This window comes from Peromyscus leucopus, chromosome 13 (assembly GCF_004664715.2).
Source record: "Peromyscus leucopus breed LL Stock chromosome 13, UCI_PerLeu_2.1, whole genome shotgun sequence".
Classification (NCBI taxonomy): Eukaryota; Metazoa; Chordata; class Mammalia; order Rodentia; family Cricetidae; genus Peromyscus; species Peromyscus leucopus.
The window spans coordinates 22,680,866-22,694,650 of NC_051074.1; the positions used below are offsets into that span (position 1 = coordinate 22,680,866).

Below are 13,785 nucleotides of genomic sequence, written 5' to 3' on the forward strand. Positions count from 1 at the left end.
TCTCCATCTGGGGAGGCAGTTCAGTGTGTAAGAGCGCCTGCTATTCAAGTCCCCAGGACCCATGTAAAAAGCCAGGTACGGCTGTGCCTTGCCTGTTACCTTAGCGCTGTCGGGGGAAGAGACAGAGCAAGGGCTGGAGCTTGCTGGCCACCAGCCCAGCTGCGAGCTCAGTGACAGATCTTGTTTTAAGGAAATGAGGTCAAGAGGGACACAACAGGACTTTCACAGCCCTCCTTGTGTCTATGTGTACCCAACCCCATCCCCACATGTATGTGCACTCAAACATGCATGGGCAAACGCCCTCCCTTCAAAGCATTTCACAAGTAACCCACAAGGCAAGCATGAAACCAAACCTCATGGAGAAGCAGCCTTGGAGTGCCAAACTCCCTTTAACACAGCATGGCCTTTGGAATTCCCAGAACAAGAACACATAGATGACATGGCGTGGACAACAGGGCAAGAACTCTGTCACTTAGTGTGGGAAAGAATGCCTCATTGGGACTTTAATATGAAAGGAAGAGCCTCTTGGCAAGGGTCTTGTGAGCTGTGAGAGAAATCTGGATTCGTCCACAAGACAAGGCTCCAGTGGATCTCGGAGACCGTAACTGGGAGGGCGCGTGTGGGCCAGGAAGGCCCAGTTTCCTTCCGCTAATACAGAAGTGAATACGGAGTTAAATAAGACCACGGTCACCTGCCCTCTGCTTGCCAACTCTGTCCAGAGGCAGAAACAACAGCTGATGTCATGATCTCTGCACTGTTGGTGTTCAACACTGATCAAGTGTCCCAGAGGGCCAACTCTCTTCACCAAGGCAAGTCAGACTCTAGACCTCAGGGCACATTCCCTGCCCATAAAAGACAATGACACACCCATGAAGCCCTAAGCAACCATGGTGAGTTTTAAAAACCAGCCAATGAAGCACACACATTCAACGTTTCTACCCTTGAAAATCCAGTGGTTTGCCTTTGTTGGTATCCAAAGGGAAGGCCAGGCTTGGCTGGAACCCTTTGTGTTCTGTGTAAGCCCTACTCCTTCCTCTGTATAAAACATACCCACAACCTGCATTGTGGTGGTTTGAATGAGCATGGCCCCTGTAGGGCCATGTTTGAATACTTGGGCCCCAGTTGCTGGAACTGTTTGGGAAGGATTAGGAGGTGTGTCACTGGGGTTGGGGGTGGGCGTTGAGGTTTCAAAAGCCCATATCATCCCAGTTTCTCTGTCTCTCTGTCTCTCTGTCTCTCTGTTTCTCTCTCTCTCTCCTGATAAGGATAAAAGCTCTCAGCTACTGCTCCAGTGCCATGTTCCCCATTATGATGGTCACAGACTCTAACCCTCTTAAACCGTGAGCCCCAAATTACATGCTTTCTTTTATAAATTGCTTTGGTCACGGTGTTTGGTCAAGACAATAGAAAAGTAACTAAGACAACTGTCCAATATGACAGCCACTAGTCTCACGCTCCATTTAAATTCAAAATAATGAAAATGAAACAAAAGTCAAAAAAAAAAATCCAGTTTCTCAGTCATAACAGCCACGTTCCAAGCACTCAGTAACTTGTGACTTGAATGGATGAGAAGACTTTCAAAAGCACAGGAAATGTCTGAGGCGTTGTTACCATAGAAACTGCACTGTCAAGCCAAGGAATGTTCAGGCAGGCAAGTAGAATTTAGCTGTACTTTCACAATCAATAAAACAAATACACAGCTCCCTTGAAATTCCTGTACCCTCCAAGTTTGTTCTTTTCTAAGTAACATGACATGATGAGCGAGATGCTCCCAGGCCCAGGCTCTTGTTAGTTTCTGCTCCTTCCTAAATAGCCTGGATTCTGTTAGGTGACCACAGTGGGCCCATCAGCACCTTGATGCCATCCTATATGACTTGGAGCAGTTGAATGCAGAGGATGGATGGTCTGAGCTCTGGGAGAAGGAGCCCCATCAATCTACTCTGCGTCTCGGCATGGTTACGGAACATTAATGAGGTTGGGCTCGATTTAAAAGCTGTCTGAGGCATTATGGATGGCAGTGCTCAGTTTCACAGGCACTGGGAATTTCTGAGATATAATCCTAGCCCTTTTGCTAATGAGTATTGTGATATGGAGACTATCATTTAACTTCCGAGTTTCACTTTCCTGCCCTTAAAATGGGGCTATTACTGACCTACCTAACCCAGTGTCCAGAGGATTAATGCACCAATGTGTGCAGAGCTCTGGGCATGCAGCCTGCTGTGAGCCATTACTTCTATTCATTCACATGCAGCAGTTGGGAAACATTAAGTCTGGGATGTTTACTCCTTCCAAAATGCCTTTTTTCCCCCCTCAGTGTAACAGTACCTGCATTATCTAAACCTTAAATCTAAAAGTAAAACCAGGTCCTCAGTGAGGTTTGCACTGATGTAGCAAGGGTCACGGACGATTTTTCCTTCACTTAGCACGAGCCTTAACACCAGCTCTTGCAGCAGAGATGAAGGCAGTAATTGCACAGTAAATTCTCACTGCATGAGCCTGGTGGCCAATCCCGTCAGGGGCACAGCAGCGCCGCTTACATGCAATGATGTTTCCGTATCTGTTCTTCATTCTGTTCTCGTCTTTCTTAGCCGAGTCCCATGGTGCAGACTGTCCTTCAAAGAAGCTCTGGAAGAAAGAGGAAGTGACATTAAGCATGACAATTGCATGTAGTGAACAGAGGGGTCTTCATGGGAAGGGGGGGGTGTCCTTAAAATGTGGGTCAATGGTCAAGCAGGCAATAGTCACAAGAATGAAGCTATTTTTATTTTGGGAATATTTTGCTTGGCTCCTGCTAAGTGTTGATTTGCATTGGCTAGCATCTCCCAGAGAGAGAAAGTAAAGAGGAAACCCACAGTTTATTTGAGCAGTATTCTACTAGAATATTTGATGGAGAAAAAAAAATTTCCCAAATTTCTTCCTTATAAGTTTTCACTACTCTTTTTTGAAACATACAAAGGCATTTTTTTTCTCCCTGATAAATAATCAAAGGAATGTTATTTTGGACTAGAATGGAAAAATAGGAAAGCTAAAACTTCATGACTTCAAGATTAAATTCTTATGGTATATTCTGAATTTTACCTGGATGTACTATGCCTGGGGGTTTTAGTGGTCACAGTAGGTTTTCCTATGGCATTTGTAATGAGAATACCTTTTGCTATCACTTTGAGCAAGTGACAAGATTGATCCAGGCCTTCATTCCCACGTTAGTGCCCATAGCATGTCCCCTTATGTCGTCAAGTCTACACAGAAGTTACAGGTGGGACATGGCAACGTGGAAGTTGAGAAAAGCTCGTTTCTTGTCATTGTCACAGATACCAGCCGAGCTGGTCCCCAGCATGGTTGAGAGAGGGCTCAAGCAGTTACAGACCTGCCTGCCTGGCACACAGCATGTGGACAATGGCCAGGGCCAGGCATGCCCTATGCCTGTCTGTTATCAGGCTGGAATCTGAGAAGGGACTGCATGGTCAGCATTTTTGTTGACCGGGAGCTTATGCCCTCACAGCTTGCATTCAATAAATATTTACTGAATGAATGATGGTCGGCGCCGCTTTGTGATAGCACATAATTGCTTTGATATAAAAGAAAAGTGTTCTAAGACTTTGGAAACCTGTCTGTATCAGTTCATTTTCCATAATTTGGATGACATACCCGAGGTAGGCTACTTATAAAAAAAAGAGAGAGAGAGACTTGTCAATTCACACTCAAGAACAGGTAGCCCTGTTTGCTTGGCCTCTGGTGGTAGATGGCAACATGTTATGAACACATTGGTGGTGGGGGTGGGGGTGGGGTCAGAGTGGAACAGGGGGCTGAGATACTGGGGCTCCACAATCCCTTCAGAGGTCTTCTTCTAGTTGACCTAAGAATCTGTCATCGGGCTCCACTTCTTAAAGGCTCCAGAAACAAAACCTGAGCACAATAAAGTCCAAACTTCCAACCATGGACCTCTGAGGAGCAAATAATACTGGAACACAGCACCTCCTGTATACACTTCACAGATTTCATTCAGATACAACTGTGCCCTCTACATTTTTCATACCATGTCAAATCTTGCTCCTATAATCTAGCTGAGTTCCCACAACAAATAGCCTGGAAAAGAACCTGATCGCAGCTCTGTCCAACCCCTGGATTTTAAACCTTGTCATCAGCATACCCATGGCACAAACCAGCAGAAGCCACCAACTTCATAGGATGCAGGAAGAAAAGCATCATACCCCCAACAGAAGAACCGAGTAGTAAATTGTCTAAATTCATCTAAGGTCCCTGAGCCATGATCATAACAGACATTCTACTTTTGAAAACATATTTGAAAAACTTAGGGAGAGTGGCTAGAGAGACCAATCAGTGGTTAACAAGCACTTGCTGCTCCTGCAGAGGACCTGGGTTTGGTTTCTAGCACCCACCTAAGGGCTCACAACCATCTGTAACTAGCGCTTCAATGGATCTGATGCTCTTCTCTGGCCTGTGTGGGTACATGCATGCATGCAAAACACTCGTACATATAAAATAAAAATGAATTTTCAAAGAACCCTTAAGGAACGACAAAGATTAGAGGTTCTGTGTATGAACAATTGAAGTGATAGTGATATATTACTGGTTGAAGAATAAAGTACCCGAAGAAACAGGATAAGTAAAAATGAAACATTTTCTTGTTATTGATAAATCGAGACAATAAGACACAGGTGAAAACTCACCAGATAATTCCACCTAGAACAAGACCACAATATAACCAGGAGATTATAAGCACATAACCCATGACAAGCTACAGCGTGTTAACTCTCCTCTGCCCTACAATACGCATTTAAAAATAGCTCCAGGGATTTTTGAAGTCAAATATTCTCATTTGGAAAGTGTCTTTGTTATTCTGTGAATGACAATTATTTCACAGTTTGAGTAATAACTATTATTTGACTTCTAACAATGTAATTCTACTTTGAGTATGTCACGATTTAATTACCAATTTCACTTCCCCTGCCTTTTCTACTCATCTAAAAAGTTCTGTTTTTTTTTTTCCTTATTATTCTGTAGGAAGATGGAGGGAGAGAACTGACTTTGAGGGGGCTCTGACATCTTCTAGTGGATCCCTGCTGCAGTTTATGGGGTCACCAAGAGGTGCAGCTTCGCAGAGGCGCAGACAGCCTGTCTCAGTCCTGACAAGTGGTTCCGTGCGGTCTGGCGCTCACCTTGCAGCTGGGTATGTATGTGGTAATCACAGGACTTCTGAGAGAGAGCCCTTACCCTTAACAGCAGTTATTTGACCCCACTGTTTCCATTTAATTGGTGATCAGGATAGACATCAATCAGCAAATGGGAAAATAACCAATCTTGTTTCATTTCGGCACCCTGGAATGTTTTAATTTGGACGGGGCTCACGAGTTGTCATCTCTGAGCTCTTACCAAGGTGGGCATCAGCTAGAGACTCAGATGAATGAGTTCGGCATCTCAGCTGAGCCTCACTGGGGTATAGGTAGGAAGGAGCAATGTGTTCTCTTAACCCCTGCTCTTCGTGAACCATCCCACTCTGACAGTGACTTTAGAGGGAGAGGCAATACCATTTCTACCTAAAAGTATACGGCTAATTTTCATATCTAGTTCACATCTCCTTACATCTAATGAGGAAAATATTAAAGGGCCAGCAAGATGGCCCAGCAGATAAAGGTGCTTGGAGCCAAGCCTACTGACCTGAGTTCGATTCCACCCTATGGGAACGGAGAACGTACTCCAACGATTTGTCCTTTAACTTCTACACGTGGGCTGTCACACCCACACACCCACACATACACACATAAGTTTAAAAATTAATAAAGATTTAAAGATGTATCAAGTAAATTTTGTCCTGTTTTTGGCTGCTTATTATAAAACAGGCATTTTCTTTTTCTTTTTTTGTTTTTGTTTTTGTTTTTTTCGAGACAGGGTTTTTCTGTGTAGCTTTGCGCCTTTCCTGGAACTCACTTGGTAGCCCAGGCTGGCCTCAAACTCACAGAGATCCGCCTGGCTCTGCCTCCCGAGTGCTGAGATTAAAGGTGTGCGCCACCACCGCCCGGCTATTGGTGTTTTCTTATATGATGCATGAGGCGGGGCTTTTGTCTTGAGCCACTCAACTGCCTCTGCAGGGACTGTGTGACTCACCCTAACAGAAAAGCCAACACGGAACCAAATAAAGAGGGCTATGAGACAATGATGGGGTGGCTGTCACCTGATGACTCCTTATGAAAACAGTGATTGCATCTTGGACCTTCAGCAATTGACTTGCTCCAATTGTACGGGTAAACTCTCCATGCAAATGCATCATTTAGATCAGACCTCCTCGTCACTGCCTTTGGAATAAATAATGCATGCACGGGGGCTGAGGGAGCAAGAGAGCGCAGGACCGGTGGTACTGGCTTCCGCTGACTTTCGCTAAAGAGGCCGAGCACAAAAATGTCCAACTTTTAAATCGGAAATCTGTACTAAGATAAAACCAGTTTCAGAAATTAGGATTTTTATTAGAATATATTCTAAAAAAATATCTAAGAGCCCTATTTATAGATTTTTACATTTCTTCATATGCCTAAAGCAGTACCCAAGGTAAGCGGAGATTTTAAGTTCCGATGTTAGACTAGCTAGAGCTTCAACAGTAATGGGTGCTCTGCGGAGCTGTAGTATGACATGGGCCCCTCACAGTCAGAGCCTGTGTTAATTACAGACTTCATTGCTATGACTTCATGCACCTGGCAGGGATGACTTAAGGGAGAAAGGACTATGTGGCTCAGTTTCAGAGGGTCCAGCCACAGCTGCTTGCCTTCCACTTGGGTAGAAGGGCATGGTGGCAGGAACTCAGGGCAGAGGGAGTTCCTTCTTTCTTGGTAGAGAGCACAGAGAGCAGAGAACCCTGACACTGAGCTTTGTCCTTTCCACTGTTTTATTTTGTTCAGGTCTTCAGTCCCAGAAATGGTGTCATTTCTCTTCAGGGCGGGTCTCTCTACCTCCTTAATGCTTCCTGGAAGGGACCTGCCAATCTCCTAGGTGATTTGTAAATCCAGTCAAGTTGACAGGGAAGAGCATTCAACACACAGCACCCAGGGTTACTCATCACACAGCACCCAGGGTTACTCATCACACAGCACCTAGGGTTACTCATCACACAGCACCCAGGGTTACTCATCACACAGCACCCAGGGTTACTCATCACACAGCACCCAGGGTTACTCATCACACAGCACCCAGGGTTACTCATCACACAGCACCCAGGGTTACTCATCACACAGCACCCAGGGTTACTCATCACACAGCACCCAGGGTTACTCATCACACAGCACCCAGGGTTACTCAACACACAGCACCCAGGGTTACTCATCACACAGCACCCAGGGTTACTCATCACACAGCACCCAGGGTTACTCATCACACAGCACCCAGGGTTACTCATCACACAGCACCCAGGGTTACTCATCACACAGCACCCAGGGTTACTCATCACACAGCACCCAGGGTTACTCATCACACAGCACCCAGGGTTACTCATCACACAGCACCCACGGTTCTCTTGGTTTCAAATTCTCAGAGACAAGAACCCAGTTTATTAGCACCATGCAACTGTGTTGCAGCTAGTCTGTGGCCACGCCCAAAGAAATGTGCAACGTCATACATAGCAGGTGACTTCATTCTTTCTTTCTCCGAGAGGCATAGGCTTCTGACAATGCTTTCAATCCATTTTTTTTTTTGGTTTGGCTTTGTATTGTGTTTGCACACCACAAAGAGGATCATTACTAGTAAAGTTACCAACAAGTAGAATACACAGTAGGGTATCAAGTACCTGGGACACTCACTGCCCTGGAGAGTCAATAGATTGATTGTCAACAGGTTGCTAGTCAATAGATTGGCTATATTCATTACTGAATATTGGTTATATTAAAAAACCTAGTGTTGGTTTTTATATCTCTCTTAATAAATTGGCTTGCTTTATAAGACTTACATCATACACTTTTTCTCTGGTCAAGAATAAAAAGGTTTTTAAGTTCTTTTTAAAAAAATATTTTAAGAGGTCAAAGTTATACAATTTCCTTTAAATAACACAGATTGAAGCTTTGATTAGAATTCAACCTTGAACCAATATTCTTGGGGGAATAAACACTACATAATTTATGCTGTATCTTTCTAGATGGTTCTTTTGAATAGCTTTATCAAACCCATTGAAAGTACGGCCAACCAACCTTTGAATCCTCCTAGTGCCAAGGCTGAGACCCCTCAAAGGACTCAGGTTTCATGAACATGTGGTGGCTCAGGGAAAACTTGACCTTTTCTCTTCTGAGATGCCTCTGTCATGCTCAAGCTTAAATGTGAACCTTAGTTCCTTCCCATCTCTCACCTCATGTTTTTCCCTTGACAGAATTATTTCTAAGTTCATTAAAATCAAATTTAATCAAAGCACAGATGATCTGAGGGAAATGGCCCAATGAGAGAGAGCAGAAGGGACATCTGAGGGACAGTGTGAAGATGATTATTTGATGGGTGACTTGCATCTCTGGAGCATCAACTTAAGGACAAGCCGAGGAGAGAAAGAGAGTGATGCCTCACATCCCCAGGACTCGCTTTCCAGGAGGAGTTTCAACTACAACACACACAGTTAGGTATTATGTGTTTAGGGCATGTTTTTAATATGCAAGTACAATTCAATGCACCGTGGGTTTTTTTTTTTCATTACAAAAAACTTACTTTATGCATTTTGGGGATTTAAGTTAATGGTCTCACTGCACCTTCTGTTAGAATTTTCATAAATATACTCATGCTTTTATTCTACTTAAAATGTAATTAAAGTGCTTCCTCTGACTACCATGGCTCCTATATACCAAGAAAAAGGCAGCAAACCTGGGAACTGCTCTGAAAGAGTAATAAGTTTCTGAAACAATAAAAAACAAAACCAGGCAGGCTCCGGTGAATACCAATGACTTCTCTGCTTGTGGACGCTGTGCTCGCCACGGTCACGGGGCAGGAGGAAATTGAACATCCTGCACACTGTCATTTTTTTTCTGAATAGGGAACGTGTTTTTGTGATTCAATAACCTCCTCCCACACCCCTCATGCCACCGTCATTTCCCACAGGATATAATTACACATCTCAGTGGCCCACCTCGAGAGAACGCTACTCCAAAATGATGCAGTCTGTTAAAAAATGCCACAGCTCTCAGATATTAAAAAAAAAGAGAGAGAGAGAGAGAGGAGAAGAAAACCCTATTCAACAGAAAAGCCACTAGAATGAATGGGATTGCGGGTCAAGGCCATACAGAACGACAGAGCGTTCTCAGGCAGTGTGGGGTCAAGTGTTTTAGAAGCTTCTGAAATGGAATTTTTCCTCCCTTTCTCTTATGAATAAAATTGTGCACGTTAAAACTATTGAAATCATCACCCTGGAAGGAGGAAGATGAAGCCATCGGGGCATGCAGAGTCTCTGAACTTTCTTTGTTTCCTGCCCATATTTCTCTTCTGGTTCTTCCAAGCATTGCATTTTATTGGGTTCGTATAAACAATTTATTGCTAGAGCAGTAAAGCAATGGGAGATGGCTAACTCTGCCTGAACGTCCACAAAGTGGTGGAGTGCAGACGGAAAGGGGCCCTGAAGGTCATGCCCTGTGGTTGCAGTGGCCTTGGCACTGTTCTTCTGCAATGTCCCAGACAAAAGCAATCAAAGAATAGGGCACTTCAAGGACAGAAGAGGTGGAAATGGGTGGGAACAAGAATCGAGACTCATTTGTGCGGTGTTGTCTACAGAAACCAAAGTCAACGTGCACACAACCATTGTGTCTTCTAAAGAAGTTGCTAAGCTCCTAGCAATTCAATGGCCCTATGAAAGTTACAGCTTAATCCAGTTAGGAACCATGCAGAACTTTCCTACTTGGAGTGTCAGGAGGAGGAGGACCTGGGTGGTGCTCTGCCTATGACAGTCTTCCTTTACCCAACATTGCCTTGTAGCCTATAACAAACTATGGAGCTTCTGTGGCCAGAACGAGCCCCTCTGTGTCTGGCTGGCCTTCAGGACATGTTCCTTGTGCTGTTGAATGTCACCCTGGGTGAAAGCAAGATGACATTCATAGCAAAGTCACAGCTCTCTTTGGAAATACATCCTTGTTGGCTATCTGAAGCACATTCAATCTTTCTGTTTACATTTGCCCGGTCTAGAATCCCTGCAGTGGTCACACCTCCTGTTAATGATGTAACCTATCCCTCAAGCGTACCCAAGCAGAAAAACATGGGAAAACCACCGATCAAGTACAAAGGGAGAAGGAAACACAACCAGCTCACTGGCAAATGAACACAAACTCCTTAGTAAAGGAGGGATGGGGGCAAAGATGAGGACTTCTAAGAGCCGAGCGGTGCGCATGCTGTGGCTGCTCCAGGAAGGGCGGTGTCTACAGAACTGGGGCGGACTCTGGTGCAGCATTGATTATAAAGGCAGAGGGGAGAGCTTGGGGGTGACCAATGCTTTCTCTAAAAGAAAGCATTTCTTTAAAAGGCACCTTGGAAAAAAGGCAATGCTCTGTAGCCCCTCTTTTGAGGTGCTTCCCTCAGATTTGAAGGCTCTTCTTGCTGCCTGAACCTGTGAGGAAACTCTCAGTTTAGAATCTGAGGAGCCCTGGCTCCCCAGAACCTGCTCCCGAGGGGGTTTTTCAAAGGCTTGTCAATGAGGGCTTTTCAGCAGCCAGAGGTGGCACCTATAGTCCAGTCCTCCTCGACAGGGTCTCTGCTGCGTCTCACAGAGCGAGGACGGGTCTAGCCAGAGGCTGGACAGGCAGGGATTCAGAACAGTGTGTATATCCCTCATGTGATGCTCAAGTCGAAGTTGACGTTTTCAAGTTGAACTTCGGTCAGTCCCCGACTCTCTCTTGATTATGCTGTAGGTCAGAGCGATGGATCCAACTTTCAGAGATTCTGGAACCTGGATCCATCCCTGTCCTCGCTGCATTACCCTGGCAACCCCAAGGAGACGGCTGTAATTGGAAGGTGTCAAAGCAGTGATGTCATGGGGCCACCAGGCAAGGACACGAAGGGGAGGGCTGCTCTGTTTGTGAAGTACCCAAGAGAGGATCGGAGCCACAGGTTTTACAATTTCTGGAGGTCGCATCAGGCTGAAGTCCTCCCTCCAGGATTACTGCCCAGCCTGCGGAAAGGCTGTTTTCATTTCCCCTGAGATACAGATAGCCCTGGGGTGTGGGTTATTAGCACTGCTCAGAACTGCGATTTCCTCCCTCTCTGCACCTGACTCCAAACAGCTGGCTGTCGGTGAGCCTGAGCTGGAGGCACCCAGCCCTTCCATAAAGATCAAAAGCACCTCCTTGGCGAAAGGTAACCTGGAAACTCCCAGAGAACAAATGGATGCTTCTGTGGAAAGTGCCAGATGCTCCTGGCCTGAGAGCAGCTGGAAAAGCCAGTCCCTATTTATCTTTCATTGAACCACTGCAGAAGCCCCTGGACCAGTCTCTTTGCTGCCCCGTGGTCCATATGCTTGCTTCACAGTGAGTTCCTTAAAACATTCCAGGCTCCCTGGCACTTCAACCCTGGGAGTCTCCTTCCCATAGCTATCAGGACTGAGGTCAGTCTGTATAATGTGTGCAGCATGCAGTAAGTGCTCAAGCAGTGCAGCATGCAGTAAGCACTCAAGCAGGGCTGCCAGCCACCGCTCTGGTGTTAAAGCTTGAGATCTGATAAGGCATCTTTGCTGACTCCGTTGCTGAATTTTGTTACCTCCTCTCTGATGACCCTTTCCGTTCCCCCAGGTCCCTCCAGTGGCTTGATCTCTTTCCTTCACTGGTTCGACACAGCATGTGGAAGCAAGATGACGTTTCCCCTTTCTTTCTGATGTTGGGGATTGAATCCAGGGTCTTACCATGCTAAGTGATGCTCACTAGAGAGCTCCCCCCCCCCAGCTTCTGGGGTAGTTGTTTCGTGCTTGCTGATCTGTTAGTAACTACAACAAAACACAAAATAAACACCCACCTTTAAGGGTGACTTCTTAGAAAGCAACGACTTTTAAAAAGTTCTCACCTCAGAAATCAGAGTACACACAAGTCTGTCAAATATGACTGAAAAGCTCAAGCACACACTTTAAGAGATGACAGGCTTGGGGATGAATAAATGTGACAGAAAAAGGGAACTTTAATATGCAATTTGTGGCTCTCTTTTGACATGTATTAATTTATAAAATTTCTCAGCACAGTTCCCTGCTCTTCCTGTTAATACCCAAGCCAAGGTGATTAAAGACAGAAATTTACAAAGAAGAATTATGTTTAAGATGTAGAAAGAAAGTTCAGAAATACCTTTTCAGTTTAGTGAAAAATAATTGCATTTCAGTTTACTGTCAGAAAGTCCAATGTGGATCCTTCTTAATGTTGAGCAGTGTTCATCTATGGAGCTGTGTCCCTGGCCCACAGCTGCTCTATTGAAAATTGCAGCTGAACATTATTTCTAGGGTCGAGGAAGCTCTTCCTTGACTGGGTTTAGCCAAATGTCCTTCCTTGTTGAAGGCTGAGGACACCTTTACTTCTGAGCTGCACATACACTTCTGGTGAGCAAAGTCTTGACACTAAGTTGCTACTGTTGCTGCCTGAGAAAGAGATGCTAGACAAGTCAACAGTGAGAGCCTCACGGGTACAGGGTAGGATGCTGGTGCAGGCAGAGGGGCCAGTGTGCTGGGAAGACCATTCTAATAGAGACAGAGCCGTCGCACCTCGGGAACCCTGATTGAACAAATGCGTCGTCTTGCCACATATCTTGGATAGAATGCATTACCCATTTGTACGCACACTGTCAAAACTGTACTTCTTCTGGTTAACGTACTTTCGGATTGGCAGATACAGGTGGCTGAAGAAGGTGGGGGGAGAGAACCCCAGAGGCTGACAATAACAGTTGACCACAATTCATAGCATCTTTCTAAATTTTACTCAGTGGTATATCCAGTGTTACCATTTCCCTTATATCCTGCTCACTTTCCTCACTCTGATTAAATGAGTTAATTATTATATGTGATAGATTTGCTTATAAATGAATATTCATATTGTTCTAATAAATGGAAAGCTTACACACCTAGGTAAAGATATTAGGAAAAAACAAGTAGAAAACAAGCAAGCATTGGCAGCAGCAGGCTCCACCAGGCTATGTTCTGAGCCTGAAGCCTATTTTTAGGCTGAGAGAGAGGAAGTGATGAGTGGCCCCAGACCAGAAGACTCAGCTGTTCATCCCAGCTCTGATGAACTCTCAGCTGGAACAAGTGACCACATCTAGTTTTCAATTTCCATGATAGGATTTTCTGCACTATCAAAGAGGCTGGCTTTCTGCATTAAAAGCAAGCAAGCAGCTGGAGGGATGGCTCGCTGAACAAGTATGAAGAGTGGGAGCTTTTCTCTCTAGCACGTGTGCAAAAGCCAGGGGTGGCAGCATGTGTCTGGGACCCAGTGCTGAGGAGCCGCTGCTCAGACAGTCTAGCTGATTTGTGGTGAGCTAGCTCCAGTTTCTGGTGAGAGACCCTGTCTCCAAATAAATAAATAAATAGATAGATAGATAGATAGATAGATAGGTAGGTAGGTAGGTAGGTAGGTAGATAGACAGACAGACAGACAGATAAATAAATAAATAAATAAATAAATAAATAAATAAATAAATAAATAAATACGGTGACTAGAAAGCAGCTGAGGGAGACACTTGACATTGACCTCTCACCTCCACACGGCACAGACACGGCATGCACACATGTAACATCTGTTGGTATCAGTGAAAGGAACACAGAGTGTTTGAACTTGTAGAGCCGAGAAAGGTGGC

At 44.9% G+C, this 13,785-nt stretch overlaps 1 protein-coding gene across 1 annotated transcript in view; it reads right to left on the bottom strand.

Annotated features, from left to right (window-relative positions):
- The window catches only part of Ptprm (protein tyrosine phosphatase receptor type M), a 968,046-nt gene that overhangs the window by 136,770 nt on the left and 817,491 nt on the right, over window positions 1–13,785 (bottom strand). The window contains exon 21 of the mRNA XM_037210182.1: window positions 2,538–2,625. Within this exon, the coding sequence (XP_037066077.1) occupies window positions 2,538–2,625 (88 nt within the window). The remainder of the gene's footprint in view (window positions 1–2,537; window positions 2,626–13,785) is intronic.